Below are 18,312 nucleotides of genomic sequence, written 5' to 3'. Positions count from 1 at the left end.
GACACGGAAAATCTTTACCGGCATACCCATCTTGCCCCTCTTGCCAGGAACACCAGGCAGGCCCTGCAGGGGAGAGACAGGGTAGACGTCAGGGCAGGATGCTAGCAGGGACAGTCAGGCTTGCCCCAAACCAGCCCAGAGCCACCCATGGCAGGAAGTCACAGAGGGCCTGCAATGTGCGCCATTTGCGTGGCAGCCCCAGTGACATGCATGTTGGACGGATGGCAGGGTCGGGGTCTGTGGTGACCTAAGAGACAGAGAAATGCCAGTGTTCCTATATTCAGCAGATGCTTCATAAATGCCCAGGCTCCAGCTGTCCTAAGATTCTCTATACCCAGCTTATGGAGGTTACAACTGAGTTCCCATAGATACGGGCTCAGGTTGGGAGGGGGCGGGGAGGAAGGTCCCAAGGCCACCACCCCAAGGGCTTCTAATGGACCTCCAGGCTGGGCCAGGGGTCCGTGAGAAGCTCCCACACCATCTTTTGGACTCCTCTGACTTTGATACTTGATGTGGAAGGATAGGTATCTTGGGAAATCTTAGCACTCACTGCCTGTCACCAAACCAGCCCCACCACCTTCCCCAGACAGCTGCTCCGCCTGGGAGTCCTCAGCTCTTCACAGACCTCAGGGCCCAAGCAGAGACCAGGTTTCCAGCCCAGTCTCCCCTCCCCACTGTCCCTCACCTCTACCCCGGTCCACGGCCCCCAGCCAGCTACACCCACACCATCTTGTTCTCAGGCTGCTGGAATTCCTGCCACCTGCTCTTACTGTCCCCACCCCTCACCAACACATTTTCCTCAAGTAAACCAACTGATCTGTCTAAAAGAGGAATCAGCAGATGGTTTCTGGAAAGGGGCAGATAGTGAATATCTTTGGCTCTGCGGGCCATAAGGTCTCTGCCACACCTACTCAACTCTGCCATTGTAGTGAGAAAGCGGCATTGACAATATGTAACCAAATGAGCGAGGCTGAGCTCAATAAAACTGTTTGCAAAAACAGACAACTGGCTGGATTTGGCCCATGGGCCACAGTTTGCAGACCCCTGATCCATACTATAAAGTGGGCCTGGTGTTCATTGGTTGCAAGTCCTCAAGAGGCTCCGCATACCCTCAGAACAGAGTCCCTTTCCTGACCTGAGTCCTGGTCACCTAGGACATTGCCCCAGGGCCCTCTCCAGCGTCAACTCCTACCACTCTCACCCTCTCACGCAGCACTTTGGTGGTGTTGATTGTTAAACTCGCCAAGTTACCGTAAATCCCTGACTTTGCACATGCTGCTCCCTATGCCTGGAACGCATCTGCCTTGACTTGTCCTCTTATCAGACTCCTACTCGACTCAAGTGCACCTCCTCCAGGAGGAATTCCTTGACTTCCCCAGGCTGGTGCCTGGCAGGTCCTGCTCTGCTTAGGCACGGGTGGCTGGTGGATGGTGAATAACCAAAGAAGCAAACTTACTCGCTCTCCATCAGACCCTGGCAGGCCGAAGAGCCCTGGGAGCCCAATGTAGCCCTAGGAAAGAGAAGAAGTGGGGTCACAGAGGTCAAGCGGTGAGGTGTGGCCGGCCCAGCCTGCCCCAGCCCACCCACCGCTGCCATCCCACATCCCGGCTCCTCCTCTTCCTCCCCAATGGCAGTGGCAGCTCCGGTGGCTCCTCGATGACATAGGCCTTGAGGCAAGTGTATATGCCCATGGACTGCATGGTGCTGGCTTCCACGATGTAGTCCAAAGGCACATACCCTCACGCCAGGGAAGGGCGCGGGCGCTCGCCGACAGGAGGCCCGCCCCGCGCCAGGGCTCCAGGACCTGCAGAAGGAAGCTTGCGGCTGGGTTAGATGCTAGCATGGTACCAAGCCCTCCCCACCCCCAGGGATGCTGGCAGGTGCCCGTGGCTCCTGCCACGGCTCCTCCTAAGTCTTCAAGGTCCTGGATGTAGGACTTACATTCACCCCTGGCGGCCTGAGTGATGGCATTAACTAACAGCGGCTACGAACCCGGAGTGCCGACATTGTGCCAGGCACACGCATGCTACCACATTAGACTCTCACAAGGACCCCCAGATTGTCATCACCCATACTGGACAGATAAGGAAACTGAGGCTCTGTAGATAAAGCAACATGACTAGTCAGTGGTGGAGCTGTGAATTCTCTTCAAGGAATTCCTAATCAGCTCAAGGGTCACCTAAATCCAGCTGACTCCGCAGCCGGGGCTTATCACCATTCTGGGGTTCTTCCCTAGGGTGACTCTCATCTCCTCCCTCCCAGCCTTTCCTCACTGTGTCCCCTCCACCAGGCATGTCCCTTCCATCCCTCATGACTTCTGAGCCAAATCCTCCAAAGCCCAGCTCTCATGAGCTCTCCTTGGGCAAGCACCCCGACACCCCAAGCTAGAAGCAATCTCTACCCTCCATCCCAATGCCATTTTTGCACCTCGGTAGCATCCTTCCCCACTTTCTCCCTGGTATCTTCATTATTTGTGTTCATGCTTCATGTCCTCATTAGTCTGGGAACTACTTAAGGGCAGCGACCTCGCCCAGGGCTTCTGCCACTATCTGCATGCCACTCTTTGTGCAATGATTTAATAATAACTCTAACCAAAGCTAATGTTTATTGAGCATGAACGACAGGCCAGGCCTGCTGTCAGTGCTTTGCATATATTAAAGCGTTTATTCCATCCCCGAGGAAGTGCTATGTTTTATTAATTATATATATATATTGAGACGGAGTCTCACTCTGTCGTCCAGGCTGGAGTGCAGTGGCGCAATCTTGGCTCACTGAGACCTCTGCTTACCAGGTTCAAGCGATTCTCCTGCCTCAGCCTCCTGAATAGCTGATCACAGGTGTGCACCTACTATTTACTTTTGTAGAGATGGGGTTTCGCCATGTTGACCAGGCTGGTCTCGAACTCCTGGCCTCAGGTGATCCACCCACCTTGGCCTCCCACAGTGCTGGGATTACAGGCGTGAGCCACCGTGCCCAGCCACAAGGAAGTATTATTACTCAGCCCCCTGTAGAGGTAAGACCATGTAGGCCCAGAGAGGTGAAGTAACTTGCCTAGGACCACACAGCTGAAATGTGGTAGAACTGGTATTCAAATTCAAGTCTTCTGACTCCTGGGCCTGGGCTCCTAACCACTCTGCATACTGCCTTCCCTCAAACAAGCAACCCAGACGCTCACAACCATCTCTCCTTCGCTGGAAGGCCAAGAGGCCACTGAGCCTCCTTGTTGGCATCCAGCATGATTAATATCCATAATCTGAAAGAGTGCCATTTGCTACCATTCCAAATAGGGCTTATCTCCCAGATTTACAGGTGAGAAAATCATTGGCTCAGAGAGGCCCAGTGACTTGCCCAAGGTCCCACAGCTAGCTGAGGGCAAGGCAGGTCTCAAAGCCTGTCATCCCGATTCCAAAGCCTGCCCTCTGCCTACTTCAGAAATATGAGGCTGGTGGTGGCAGGGTTGGAAGGACAGCTTGAGTGACTCACTGCTCACCCAGGCTGCCCATCCAGGGCTGTGCGGCCTGTAAGAGACAAGAGTGCTGGGGCCAGACCAGTCCTCTCCTGCTATGTGGCTTTGAGATGCCACCGGCCTGGCAGGCAAGTCGAGCAATGCCAGATGTCATTAACATGCCCTGTCCTTCTGGCAGATCAGGAGATCAGGACTAGGGCCGGACTGAGAAGACCTTTCTCCCTGGATTTAGGGGGTCCCTCTGGGGGCACAGCCCATGGGAGCAGCAGAATAAAGGAAGAGGTCCAGCATCCTGGGACAAGAGCCTCCTCAGGCCCTGCCTATCACAGTAACCTCCTGGGGAATGCAGCTACCAGCTCCCACTCCCGCCTCCCCATGCTCTCCTAACAGCCACCAGTCTGCTGCAGGGATTAGGGCTGAGACTGCAACCATTCCGTCCTCTCCCTCCTGCCAAAATATAAATAGCTTTGGCTCAGGAGCAAAGGATACATGATCTGTCCTGACCAAGGACCGTGTGACCCCATTCCTGAGCATTCCTTGAGAGGCAGCAAGTCCAGGCCTCAGAACACCTGGGTCCTCATCCCAGATCCACCTTAGGCATGCAGTGTAAGCTGGGGCTATCCAGGCCCCGCCATGAACCCAGTTTCTTTGTATGTAGAAGAGAGGATTCCATCACACCAGCTCTAAATCTTTCCAACTCCATTTACCCCATTCAGTCCACCCAGAACCTTCTCTGTCTTCGCACGACCCACATGGGAGTCCCCACCTGTTGGCCCCCTCCTGAGCTGTCAAGTCAGCTTGACATAACCAGGCTACAGGTACAGATGGACATCATGACCATGGTAAAGGTAGGCAAACTGAGGCTGATCGCTACTCAGGGTCTGCTCCATGGGGGCCTTGAAGAAAGGGGAGATCTGGAAGCTCCACCAGGCTGCAGGCATAGGTAGCATTCACACACCGGGTGCCCTCCAAGAAGAGTGGATCCCCCCAGCCCTCAGTTGGGAGCAGGAGGGAGGTCTCTGAAGATTCGACGACAAGCAATTCAAGTGGCCCATACTGGCTCTCTTGTAACTTGGGGATGAGCCAGGAGACACAGCAAACAAATGCCTAGTTGTTTGTAGCTGGACTGTGGTCAAACCCCCAGCACAGTCTTTGCTGCCCAGACTTCTTGGCCATGGGGACCAAGCAGCTTACCTGGCTCAAGGGTCTCCCATCACCCAGCCCTCCTGCTGCCCCTCTGTTGTCCGGGAGCGCTCAGGTGGGAGGGCCTTGGCTCTCCTTATAGTTCTGACCTCCCATCAAGCCCACTGGTGGGACAGGTGATGCTCACCTAGAACCCCACCCATGTGGCACTGGCCAGGAACCACTTACCCTGCTGCCTTTGGGGCCGGGATCTCCTACCGGTCCAGGTAACCCCTGAAACACAAAACACAGAGGGGCAAGGACATATGGAGACGCTCTACCTGCTGCCAATCCTGGGGTGAGTCCTTCCTCTTTGGGGCCTCTGCTGCTCTCTTTGTAGAATGGGGGTGGGGTTAGATTAGCAGTCTTTGGCCTGACCCCCACAACCCCAGGATCCCAGGGAGGTGGCTGGTGGGTAGGAGGGATACTGAGTGGGAGGAGCCTCTGGAGCCCCAGCCCCACAGAATCAGACCTCCTCTTACTATGCAGCCTCATCCTGTGCCTGCAAAGACAGGCTTCCTTGGTCCAGCCACCCGGAAAGTCCCCTCCTTAGGGTCCACCCAGCAGGTGCAGCTCCTTGGCCCCCAGCCCACCGCCTCCCTCTGCCTCGGGGCACCTGTGGCCATCTCCACATCACCATGGCCACAGAGCTTCCAGAAGCCATATACTGCACCTGCCTGCCAGGGTAACCTTTGGCCCCTGGGCTGCCCTCAGGTCCTGGCTGCCCCTGCAAAGGAACAGAGAGAAACATAAGGAAAGGAAAACCCTGCCTGGCTCTGGGTCTGGGGACCCTAGGAGACTGGGGCTGGCAACGAACAAAGAGAGGGGCAGGAACGTGAGAGGGAACAGGAGGAAGGGTAGGGCCCCCAAGCCCACCCCTCTGTGAAACCGGTCAGACCAGCTCCGAGGGACAAAACCCCCTCTGCTTGCAGCCCAGGAATAAGAAATCACTGAGGAGGCCTGGCTGGTTCTCCCATGCTGGCAGGGCTGCTGTTTGACTTGGGCCAGGCCAGCCAAAATTCCTGCAAACCCCGTGGTGGCGTGTATAATATCCCCTAACATCGCCCGGAACAAGCCAGCTATTCATGGCTCCAACTGGCGTTGCGCGGCTCATGCCAACATCAGGCCGGCATGGACTCTGGCTCTTTTGGGCAAATGTGGCTGGGCGAGAGAGGTGGGGTGGGCTGGAGTGGGCTGGAGGCCCCAGCAGGGTGAGAGGCAGAACAGCCTGGCTCTAGGCTGGCTCACAGAGCAAGATCTAGGGAGGGAGCCAGAGACAGGTAGGGGTTGGGAGGAGGGACAGCGACCAGGGCAGGGCTGAGGCTGAGGCCCTCACCTGTTCTCCGGGGTGCCCTGCCGGTCCAGGATAGCCCTTGTGTCCCTGTAGGGGGAAGAAGCTGCATCAGGCAGGGAGGACACATCTGGGCCTGGAAATTGCAAGAGCCCAGCCTCCCGGCCTGCTCTGTTCAGCACCGTATGTACTGCGTCCAGGATGGAGTGTGCGCTCAGTAAGCGCTCCCCAGATGGATGCAGATACCATGTGACAGTTCGCATATTCCCAAGGTTTTCTCTCTGCTCCCAGTGGCTCTTAGGCAGAGGACATCATGGGGGTCATTCACTGCTCTGGCAGAGGTGGTGAGACGAACTGGAACAGAGCAACTGCGACCAAGAGACAGTGTATCGCAACCATTCGTTCTGAATCCAGAGATAAGGTGAGACCATCTCTCAGGGCTAGGATTTGTCAATGGAGGAGTAGACTGAGTAGGACTCGAGGTCTGGAACGTGCTGAGCAACCACATCACACGTGATGCTAGGATTCCCTCCCCTGTCAGGACCTGCCCCTTCTCATAAAGCCCCCATCACAGGCCTTGACCACATTTATTAACCCAAATAGCTGTTTCCCTTCTCCCACTGGCCCCAGCTCCTATTCCAGGGAGGAATAGGCCACCCAGATACTAATGAGAAGGACTCTGGCAATGCCCCAGTACCAACTTTGACCCTCTGTCCTGATGGCCCAAAGACTATGGTGTAAGGCATGTCCAGGCCGGGCCTCTGGGTGAGTGGAGAGAACCAAGCTGAGTGTGTGCTTTCAGGTGGCACAAGGTATAATCACCTGAGCCATTTCATAAGAGTAAGGAGGTTTCCAAAGGAAACCTCACACTTCAAGTTTCCATCAGCTGGGGGGCTTCCACTGTACACAGGGTAGCCACACTTATCCATGTTAGACCCTCTTATTCAGGGAGCTCTGGGATTGGTTTAGATGCTGCCCCTAACTTACTATGCAACTTTGGGTGGGTTACTACCCTTCTCTGAACTTCAGATTAGGGAGTTAGAACTCTGAGTCCCCTTCAGCTCTGATGTTTTAGAGGCCCAGAGTTTGAAGACTCCTCCAGAGTCTAAAATACACACACCAGACTAGAACACACACACTCCCGCATGCACGCTCAAACCTGTAGACCCTCTCTATGCACTGCCATTTACCCAGGACTACATGCATAACAGATGACTTCATCTACTCCTTCCAACAGTCAGATGAGCTGGGGTGGGGGGCCGACTGTCATCTCCATTTTACAGAGGAGAACACTGAGTCTCACAGAACTGAAGATGCCTGCCCTGAGTCCCATTGCTAACAAGCCACAGGCACTCACTACCAGATCCTTCTGACATCTGGAGCCACACTGGGAACCTTGCAAACATCCCCAGACATGTGCAGCTCCATGCACACGCACAAACACACACAGGCATACACACTCAACACCCCCATCAGCCCCCAGGAGGTGGGGACTCTTCATTATAAACAGCAGAGTCAGTTTGATCTAAGAGGTCTGGAGAGTTTACAAGCATTCTTTCTGCACCTATTCATGTCTCAAGAGCCCTCAGTGACATGATTGCATCTCAGATCCAGGGGCCTATGGAGATTGATGCAACAAGGTTGGGTGAGATTCTTCTAGCTGGGGCGTGTACTTTTTTCCCCAGTGGGCAAACCGGGGCATACAACCTCTTGTTTCAGACCCATCTGGATTCCAGTGCTGCTCTACTAACTGGCTGTCTGGGTGACCCAAAGCCAATGACTTCACCTCCGAGAATCTTGTTTTCCTCAATTATAAAATGGGGCTACAAAGTTGGAGCAAGGATGGCAGGATAGAAAGTGTGTAAAGCACAGTATTTGGCATTGGATTCAAGGGTGCTGTAAAGGTTAGCTGCTGTTATAATCTTCATTTTTCATTCATTCAATAAACATTTACTGAGTTTTCATGCTCCAGCCCCATTCTAGGCACAGGAAGAATGAGACAGACAACATTCTTTGCCCTAAAGGAGTTTACATTCTAATTAAGGAGGTAAAAAACAAAGTGAACATAGAAATAACATCTGGGCTGCAAGGAGAGAGGAATGGGGAGTTGCTCAGTGGGTACAGTTTCAGTTTTGCAAGATGAAACATTTCTAGATATTGATTGCACAACAGTGTACCTAATGCTATCGAACTGGACACTTAAAAATGGTTAAGATGGTAATTTTACGTTATATGCTTTTTAACCACAATTAAAATAAAATCCTTTCAGAAACAGGGAGAAAATGTCTAGTAGTGATCAGTGCTGTGAAGAAAAGGAAGTAAAGTTATGGACACAGAATGCAGCACTGGGGAGGGACGGTGAATAGAGGATGGGATCAAGGAAGGCTGCTCTAAGGAGATGAATGGGATGAACACAGGGCCGGCTCCATGGAGAAAGGCAGTGCAGCAGAGGGAACAGCAAGTGCAAAGGCCCTGAGGCAAGAACGCCCTTGAGTGGCTTGGAGGGAACACAGGAAGGCCTGTATGACTGGAATAGAATGGGCGAGAGGGTGAAGGATGGGGGTGGTCGGAGAAGCAGGAGGCCAGAGCATGCTGGTAGTGATATGATGCAAAACCACAGAAGCGCTTTGAGCAGGGAGGTAGCGCGACAAGATGTAACTAACAGCCATGATCATCATTTTTCCACCTGGAGCTTGCAGATGAGGAAGAACAAGTGAAACCTTTTCCCAGTGAAGAGCTGAATGGAGCCTTGCACTCTTGGTTGTGTGACTCTGTATGGGTAATTATCCTCTCTGAAGCTCACTCTGTCATATTCTACCTGCCTGCAAAGATCCAATGGAGTAACAGAACAAGAATCCCAAGAGAACCATAATGTGGGGTCTAGGGGGCCCTTGGCCATCACCAGCTCCTATGGCTTCATCTGCAGCCACAAAAACCCTGCTGAAAACCAATTCTTCAGCCCCCATACCTCCCCACAAAGGAAGCAGAGGCATTTCTCCAGTGAAATCCCAGGAGAAGATTTCCAATAAACCCTCTTACTCAGGATGCAGCTAAATGGAAGTGAATGATCATCACCGGCAGGCACGGTGGCAGGCCCTATGCCTGGCTCAGCATTGAATCCTTTATATTTCAGTTCATGGACTCCTTGCTATCACCCCTAGAAGGCAGAAATTACCATACACATTTGCCAGTTGAGGAAACTGATGTTCAGAGAAGGAAAGAGACTTTGCTGAGGCCACACAGCTTTCTAGGGGCAGCGCCAGGCCTGTGACTCCAATCCCACATCCTTAGCCATCAAAAAGCATGGGATGAGACATGTTCATTGAGGCCTAAGGCCTGCCTAGAAGAGCCACAAAGCCACTCAAGGAGAGATCCCCTTATAGATGCCCTCCCTGGAATGAAAGTTTCACATCATTGCAGCATTATTCAGGCAGAGGTCGGTCATGAAACCCTGGAATAACTGAGTTGAAAGGGACCTAAACCATCAGTTTGGCAATCTCCTTTTTCATTGGACAGACTGAGAAACTGAAGCTCAGAAAGGGGAAGGGACTTGTCCAAAGTTACCTAGCAAGTTATGGCCAAGCCAATACTTTTCCCCAGACTCCAGACCCACTGGGATATGCAATTTCTAGGTATCTCTTGATCAAGGGACCCTGAAGGGCCTTGAACATTGCCATGAACACCCCAGTTTCTCCTGGATGGCCAGGAGCAGCAGAGCGAGCATAGCCAAGGTGGGAGGTAGGAGGCAGGAGGTGCTTATGCTCCCTGGAAGCATCTTAACAATGTTTACCAAGCTGGGGCCGGCAAATAGCTCCAAATGACAGGGCCCCAGACCTGCAAGAATCTAAACCATTATCTTGTGCTGCGCCCCACCAATTATGGGGCGGGTGCTGACCGCAAGGTGGGCCCGTGGGCAGTGACTTTCCAGTTTGTGATCGGTGCCTGACTGGCACTAAGGGAGAGGGAATGTTTCGGGGAGCTCCAGGGACCGTGGTGTCTGCAAGGGGCCTCTGGCTGCCCAGCAGGCGGGTCTCCACAGGACCTGTGTTTATAATAGAACGCGGTCTATATTTTGGTTTGGGAGCCAGATTAATCATTGCTTACAATGCGCAAGGAGAAACCAGACATCACCTCACTGTTGCTACAGACCGTCTCCCCGTCTGGCTGGGCTGCTTTCTGGGCTTTGGGCAGGGAGGGGAGGGGTCCTGTCCTTGCCTGGGGGTCCTAGGGACCAATATGTACTCAGACATCAGCTGTCCACCCAGGCTCCACCTTGGCCTGAGCAAGGCCTCAGCTCCCGTTGTAATTGAGCTGAAACTCACCAAGCTTGCTTAGCTCTCTGTGAATCTCTGCTGAACTTCCCTACCTCGTGGGCAGCCCACACCCCAGACTGGGCCATCAGCAGGACAGAAAGAATCAAAGAGTGAGAAACACATGACTAGAGTAGAGGGTCTTATTATGTGATGCTGGACAAGGTGCCTCTCTGGGCCTCAGTTTCCCCAGCTGGCCTCTCCAAGTGTCCTGTGGGCTCAGAAACTGTAGGATTCCAAAGTCTGTGGCTAGTCTAAAAGCACAGTCCATCATGACACAGTCAGGTGTCTGACACCAAACTCTGCTCCGTGGATACCTGAGACCGCTCCAGGCAAGAAGGTATATTTTCTGTATGGCTTATTCATTTATCCAGTTGTTCCTTCATCAAACAAATGTCTGCTGAACCCCAGCAATGACCAAGACCCTGTGTTAGGCACTAAAGATACACCAATGAACAGAAAAAACTCTCTACCTTCTAGAAAGGGATGTGGGCATTAAATGCATTTTAAGTGCAATGAAGAAGAATGCTAGAAGAATACAGATGCACCCAGCCACAGGAGGCGGCATTATAAACTGAGGCTTGGGGGAGGAGTAGGGCTTGGACAGGAGACACAGGATGGGATAGGAGGGATGCCAGTGGGTATGGGCTGTAGAATCAGGGGAGCCTGGAGAAGTTTCTCGGGGGGAACTATATGGAATTGGGGGTACCACACTCAGGCAGAATCGGGAGTTCACAGAAAGGCTGGAGATCGTCTCAGGCAGCCTCAATCACATTTCCCCAGACACACTTCCAGATAACCGCTGTGCTCTCCCATTTTATTACAGCTTCCCACAGATAATGGCCAACTCAGGCAGCATTCCTGCTGGGGGCAGGGTGGGGGCAACAGGAGGGAACTGAGGGGAAATCAGGCTGGAGAGAAGCAAGTCAGGTTTTGATTTGAGTAGCAGTTTTGTTCCATGCATCATGTCTATCTGGGGCAGTATGGTAAGAAAGATTCAGGGGCTGTCTCAGGGCTTGGCCAGAAAGATCAATTTGTGATGCTTGCCAGAGGTGAGGAGCGAGGGAGGTGAATGTGGTCAGCACCGCGCTAAGCCCCAGTGGGGAAACAAAGATGAACGGGTTGGGTTCTGTCCTCTGTCCAGTCTAAGCAATGTGTTGACACTAGTGGGTTGCCCACTAGTCCAAAGAGGCTGAGAAGGGAGGCCAAATGGTCAGAGAAGGGAGGGGTGACTTCTGCCTGGAGGTGCTGGGGAGTGCTCTTGGAGAAGATGCTATTCTCTAAGAACAGAGCCAAGGGGCAGGCACATGAGGTAAGTGTGGAGGAGAGGGCATGCCTGGGGAGGGCACAGCAGGAGCAAACACAGGGAGGCAGGAAGGCCCAGGGCACACGGGATTGGATGGGGCCAGGGTTTCTACACAGCAGGGGGCAGGGAGGCAGGAAGGCCCAGGGTACATGGGATTGGATGGGGCCAGGGTTTCTTAACAGCAAGGTTTCTCACCCTTGACTTTGTGGGCTGGACACATCTTGTATGTGTATGGGAGGGAAGGGCTATCTTGTGCATTGCAGGATGTTTAGCAGTATCTCTGGCTTCTACTCATCAGAAGCTAGTAGCACCTCCCTCCCAGTTGTATGTAATGGCCAAAAATCTCTCCAGACATTGCCAACTGTTCCCCAGGGGGGCAAAATCACCCCAAGTTGATAATTACTGGTCTCTAGGAAAGAAGGCAAGAGAGTTAGATGAGAGAGAGCATGGGAGGTGCAAATGGAGTTCTGGCAGCCTTCTTGGCTAGCGGGGGGCGGTTAGCTGGAAACTAGCAAAATGACTAGCACTACCAGATGGGCAAGACCTTCTTCAGATGCTTCTCTTCATGATCATGATCACTATTCATTCATTGCATACATGCATACAAAGTGCCTGCCGTGTACCAGCCCTGTGCTGAGTGCAGGGATATTACATCTCATTTAATCCTCCCAACCACCTCATGATGCAGCTGAGGCCCAGCAAGCTGAGGCGACTTGCCCAAGCTCACATAGCAGGAGAGCGACAGAGCAGGGATTCCACCCAGGTCTATCTAACCTGGTTTGCGTGTCTTCCTCACCTTGGGAACTGGCCCAGCAAAGTCCTTCCACAAGCATCTCAGGCAGTGGCAGAGAAACAAACCTTCTCAGGCAGGCAGGCTCTTTTTAACTGGATGGACACTGTCTTGCCTGAGAAACTGTTTCAGTCAGCCTTGTGGTGACAGAAAGGGCCTGAGGGTCAGAAGACCTGGGTTCAAATCCTAGCCCTGCAGCTTAGAAACCCATGGAAGGTATTTCCATTCAATTGGTGCCTCTCATTCTTGGCTGCAAGTGGGAACCACCTGGAGGCCTTTTAGAGCTACTGGTGCTGAGTCCCACTCAGACCAACTGAGCTAGAATCACCGTGATGGGGCCTGAGCTCCCTAGCTGGGAGCCACTGCTGTAGACTGCAGTCTCCAACCAAAACTCCCTTTCTCTTGCTGATTTTTCTCCATAGTCCTTTCTGTCTTATAGTGTACCTTTTATTTTTACTGTTTTTCTTTGTATTATCTATGTCCCCACGCCCAACAAGAATGCAGGTCCCAGGAATTTTTGTCCATTCAGCTCAGTGGCTGGCACATTACAGGCATTCAGTAATTCTTGTTAAATAAATGAATACATAGGATTATCCATGTTGCCTCAGAATGACATAAAAATTCAATGTGCTGGTGATCACGAAGAGGAAGCTGACCTCACCTCTTATCCACTCACCTCCTTTCTCCCCTCAAGGCTTCCCACAAGAAATAACGCAGAAAAGCCACACTACAGGATCAGAGCCAAGTGGCTGCTGTTGTCACCGAAGACGTGGGTGATAGGAGAGACCACCTACAATGGTGGCCCCAGGCACATTGCCCATGGCAGTAGTTCTCGTCTCTGATCTCCGCCACTGGTCAGGGGTCTCTGCCTTGGGACCTGAGCTCCCCGACGCTTCACCCAGCACCCTCTGTGAGCGGGTGACGCCAGCCTGCCACACACCAAACTCTACTGTGCGTGTCTAGGCCAGGGCCAGAGGGGAACTCAGAGCAACTGGCTTTGCCAAATAGTTTTCCAGCTGCACAGTGGCTCTTCGTTAACTTGGAGAAGCTGCCTCTCCCTGCTCAGGTGAGCTGGTTCCTCTTGGTTGGGGGTCCTTGACCCCCTGGACATCTGCTTAATGCAAGGAGCCCTGGCACCCCGGGCAGGAGCTGGTTCCAGTCTGGTTTCCCTATCTCCTGTCACCTCTGCTAGGCTGCCACCCCCATGCAGAACAAGACCACCAGAGACTGCTTTATGAGCTGGGACCGGAAAGAGCCTTTTCCACTCACACCTCATCCATCAGAAAGCGCTAGAGCCCAGAGGGGAAGGAAGTGGGGAGTGCGAGTCCCTCTGTGTTCTCTGAGCCAGAAAAGACCATATTTCCCAGCTCACAAACAGCCACTGCTTCCAGGGTAGGCCTCTCAGGTTGGAGGTATGGCCTGCTCTGGCCATGGGGAAGGGAATGAGGGAACAAGATCCTGCAAGGCCCCCTGTGTCATGGGGCTCTCGAGGCAAGAACTGGGTGGAGCTGGGAGACACCCCAGCTGTCCAGATGAGAGCCAGATGGCCTAGAGAGAGTTCAGCTGTGACCACGACTGGGAGCCAGGGCAGAAGCTTAAGAAACAGTGGTAGGCCGATGGATTCACCAGATAATCCATCAGCAGTTGGGGATTTTCTTGGAAAAAGCAATTGATCCTTAACCTGCATTGCCTTCCCCCCATTTCCTGAATACCTTCTATGCACAGGCTTCATGCTAGGTTCAGTAGGAAGAGCAACAAACCAGATTTGCACACCCTGGTTGGTGAGGCACACCTGGTAGCTCAAAATAACTAAGCCAAGACAGCTTAAGTGTCCTTGAGCAGAGAGGAGCCTCCTGGCCTGAAGCTGAGTGCTCCAGGGGGACTCCCGAGAGTAGGCACAACTAGAGTAGAGTCTTGAAGGAAGGGAGACACAGTCTGGAGGAGTCACAGAAATCCAGGGGGACTGTAAGCTACAGACCCACTACCTAGGAAATGCCGGTCTTTTCCCCACACAGGTGTTTGGACAGGTAACTCCCCAGCATGGCTGAAATGGGGATGGGATGCGGGTGACACAACAACAGCCAGGAAGGTACAGAGAACCCACTGCCTCTCCACATCATTCCCCTTCCCCTGCAGGGCATCAGCGAGGGCCACATAGTAGACTCTGAGAGCTCATTGACTTGCCCAAGGTCACCCAACCAGGAAATGGCAGAAGGAGGAACAGAACCCAGGTCCAACTGACCACAGGGTCCACTCCCTCAACTTCTCTGCTCCAGGCCTTGCTCCTGGTCACACAGCCCCAGACTGTGCAGGGTCAGAGATGGGGATCATTGTCTCCATCTCATGTAGGAGAAGGCTGAGGGGCAGAGACAGGACTTGCAGGCCCAAGGCAACTCAGCCAGTGGGCGGTGGAGCCAGGGTCAGCACAGGGTACTCCATCACCACAAGCTTTCTTGAAGGTGGCCTCCCTGGGAGCAGCTTGGCCCCCAAAACGAAGTACAGCAAACCAAGGATACTTCTTATGCTACCTCATTAACCACGGTGGGAGGCACCTACTGCAAGCCAAGGGATTCCCTGCCCCCAACAGGCACAACCCTTGGAAAGCTCTCTCCCGTGTGCCCTGTGCCCAGGGGAGCTGGGCTGGGGCTGGGGAGAGGCGGGTGGGCCCACAGCTCTCCTGCCTGAAACCTGGCTTGCTAGGAGGCCCACTGCACAAGGCAAAGCGTCAAAACCAAACAGTACCTTTCGTCCCGGAGGTCCTGGATTCCCGGACAGCCCAGGCAAGCCCATGTCACCCTGCAAGACACAGACAAGGCGGGTGAGGCAGGAAAACGGGAGCAGAGACACGCTGCTACACTACAAAACTGGAATTGTAACTTCCAATGGCTGGTTATTTCCAAATGAGATTCATGGAGTACTAGAGGCCTCAGAGGAGACTCGGGTGCTGCCCAGCAAGAAGAGTGGGTGGTGTACCCCGCCCTCTCCCACTCAACTCAGCCGATCCGTCTGATCTATTTTATATACTGGGCTTCAGCAGAAGACACCACTTGAAGAACGGGTTCCAATACTAAAACCATGTTTGAAAACTGTGTTCCAGAGGACATGTGCCTTATCAGTCCCATATCAATCAGTCATCTCTCCCTGCAGTCCTGAGACACCTTCCCATTGCTGGGCATGCCGCTGGCCAAGCAGGGGGACATTTCTGCCACCACCCCAAGACCTGAGAACAGGCCACGCAGGAGCAGGAGAGAAGCCTGGGCTCCTGGGTGCCAATCTCATTTTGCCACTTACCAGCTGCATGACCTCCAGCAAGCCACCCCTGCCTGGGCCTCCGTTTTCTCATCTGTAAGCTGGGCCCATCTGCCCTGGCTCATGGGGTTCTGATGGGGGTCAAGTGGTAGTATACGGGAACACTCTCCTGGGACCCTGGGTCACCCAGTAAATATGTGCTAAGGGCAAGCACCTAGCAGTGAGGATGTGAAGCAATAAGCCACTCGTGTCTTGGGGAAATCAAAGGAAGCAGCCAATTCTAGGTGCCTTTAAGCACAGGAGGCTGGGCTGAGAAGCAGTGTTCAATCCATTGGGATGGCTCTAGGGCTGTGTCCAGAAGGAAGCCAGGCAGACCCAGGCATTGCTTCCAGGGTGTCTGTGCCTGGAAGACTGACACTTTGGACAATCTCATGTGGAGTTCTGGGCTCCCCTCTTCCCATCTGTCCTGCACCCTCTCCAAGTCCCTTGCTCAGTTTATGGGGTGGATGCTTCAGAGATGGATGAAAGCCTTTAGCCAAAGTGGTTTTTCTTCTGCAGGCAAACCTGGTTTCATAGCCCTTCAGAGTTAGGGAGCCCTGAATCTCCAGCCTCCTAGAAATCCACAGACCCGTCTGCTGGAGTTAACCTCAGGAAAGGCTTTGAGTGTCTATTGGAAGCTTTCTGGCCATGTGCTACCAAGAAACTTCTGGATGCCCACGGTCACCTAGCAGGCCCTGCAGAAAGCCATGCAGGACATTAGGTAAAAGGACATTCACCAAGAGCGTGTCCATAGGAGAAATCTTTTGTCAGTTGTGTTGGCTGCACTTTGGAAAGAAGGTGGCTGGGAATAACCTGGGGTGGGTTTGGTGTTGAGAGAGGCTAAAGGGCTTCAAGGAAAAAAACCACACCACACCCTGACCGTTCTAGATGTTCCCACCTCACTGCCTCTGCCACGCATGGCCTCCGCCAGGACGGCTAGCCGCAGAGTGGGGTGATTTCACTATTGTCCACTCCCCTCTTCCCTGAGAACTGGGGTCCCTGGAAACCTACCTTTGCCCCATCGTGGGCCTTTCCTGGTGAGAGCCCTGGGTCCCCTTTCTGTCCCTGAAACAAAAACAATTCCACTTTGGCCACCAAGTCATCTAGAGAGGATGTCTGTCTCCCCACAAACTCTGCTCAAAGCCCTGCTCCCTTGCTTAAATGCCTTCCCATCCATCCTCCCACTCACACACCTCCAGAGGGTCTTCTCCAATTCCACTACTCCCCTGCTCTACCACCTTCCATAGCTCCCCCTGACTGCAGGGTGACAAAGTCCAAATTCCTCCTTCTGCTATCCCAAGTCTTCTGTAATCCAACCCGTCCCAGGCATCCTATCTAGACTCTGCTCTCCTTTCAGCAGCCAAACCCACAGAGAGGGTCCCTCTGCTCTATCCTCAAACCACAGCCCACTCCCCAGCCATGTCCCACACTGTCCTGCCACCAGGCTGTTGCTCAGGCAGTCACCTGCACCTAGAAACCCTTTCTCCAACCATCATTAGCCAAACCACAAACATTCTTCAGTTCACAGCTGGAATGTGTCCTCCACATCCTACTTGTAGAGCTCTGCGCCCATCCTCCAAGTGACCAGTCTCTGCCTGTGCACATGGCCAGGACTGTCTCCTGGCTTATTCCCCTGGGGCTCTCAGGGGTTTCTGAGAGACATGTCCAAGAGGCATGTCAATACTTTTTGATTTTCCAGAATGTTGATATCCATCTCATTGGTCTCTACATGAGGTTTAACGCACGAACAGCCACTTACACGTGTGTACGGCCCTTCACAGTTGACACTATCCCTCACCTCACTAGATTCCTATAGTCTAGTGAGGAATCACCCTGATTGGTGACTCCCAGACCTGCGTTCCAGGATGCCCTGGCTCCAGCTGGGTTACAATAGGCAGTAACTTGACGAGAAACTGACAAGCAGTGAGTCCCCAGTCAGAGGCAAGCACTCTTTGTTCCTAGCGTAGGGACAGTTCCTGTTGCACAGATCCTGGCTCCGGAGAGCATGGGGCTCAGGAAAAGGGCCCACAGATTCACCAGCCGCGTCTCTCACAGGGTGCTCCTGGCTGTGGCTCCTCTCCTTTGGCCAAACCTGATCAGATGACTCAGGAAACAGCTCTGTGGAAAGTCGGTCCACCCTGTGTCACCTTCTAAGAGCTCCTAATCTTTGTCCCCATTCCTATCCCACCTTGAGCCCTCTCCCCTCCCTGCCTCAGTTGGGCCCAGAGTCAGAAGTCCTGGACCTGCCAGACTCACAGTGGGACCTCAGGCAAGTCACTGCACCTTCCCGAGCCTCAGCTCCCTCACCTTTAAAATGGGGACCACACATGCGCACCCGCGCACCCACACACACATACACGCGCGCACGCACACACATGCACGCGCGCACCCAAACACACAAACACACGCCAGCTTCCCAGGTTTCCAGGCAAGGAGCCAGCGGGATAATGACCGTGGCACATGGGAGGGGTGGTTTGGGCAACTTTAATTAATCCCCACTCGGTTCTTTTCTTCGTTAGAACTCAGATGTTCCAAATCGTGACTCGGTCACCCTCCACCAGATATCACTGCATTCTGAACTAGAAAGTGCCTCTAGGAGGGAAAGGAATGAGCTTTTGCTGCTCACCTACTATGCACAGACACTGAGCTAGCCCCACTCTGTGCACCAACTCCTTTAGT

At 53.3% G+C, this 18,312-nt stretch overlaps 1 protein-coding gene across 4 annotated transcripts in view; it reads right to left on the bottom strand.

Annotated features, from left to right (window-relative positions):
* COL27A1 (collagen type XXVII alpha 1 chain) overlaps positions 1–18,312 on the bottom strand; it is a 158,039-nt gene that overhangs the window by 103,085 nt on the left and 36,642 nt on the right. For 3 of the 4 annotated variants that reach the window (XR_005235389.2, XM_007968312.3, XM_037984064.2), the window contains exons 6-12: positions 16,645–16,698; positions 15,088–15,141; positions 5,985–6,029; positions 5,322–5,375; positions 4,838–4,882; positions 1,457–1,510; positions 19–63 (exon numbers count right to left, since the gene is read on the bottom strand). Coding sequence is in view for 3 of the 4 variants with exons in the window: in XM_007968312.3 (XP_007966503.3) it covers positions 19–63; positions 1,457–1,510; positions 4,838–4,882; positions 5,322–5,375; positions 5,985–6,029; positions 15,088–15,141; positions 16,645–16,698 (351 nt within the window). In the remaining variant the exon portion in view is untranslated. The remainder of the gene's footprint in view (positions 1–18; positions 64–1,456; positions 1,511–4,837; positions 4,883–5,321; positions 5,376–5,984; positions 6,030–15,087; positions 15,142–16,644; positions 16,699–18,312) is intronic. The other variant, XM_007968314.3, reaches the window with a different exon arrangement.

Source organism: Chlorocebus sabaeus, chromosome 12, assembly GCF_047675955.1.
Source record: "Chlorocebus sabaeus isolate Y175 chromosome 12, mChlSab1.0.hap1, whole genome shotgun sequence".
In the NCBI taxonomy this organism is placed as follows: domain Eukaryota; kingdom Metazoa; phylum Chordata; class Mammalia; order Primates; family Cercopithecidae; genus Chlorocebus; species Chlorocebus sabaeus.
The sequence above is the reverse complement of the archived record's forward strand: the minus strand, read 5'-3'. Positions and strand labels throughout refer to the sequence as shown.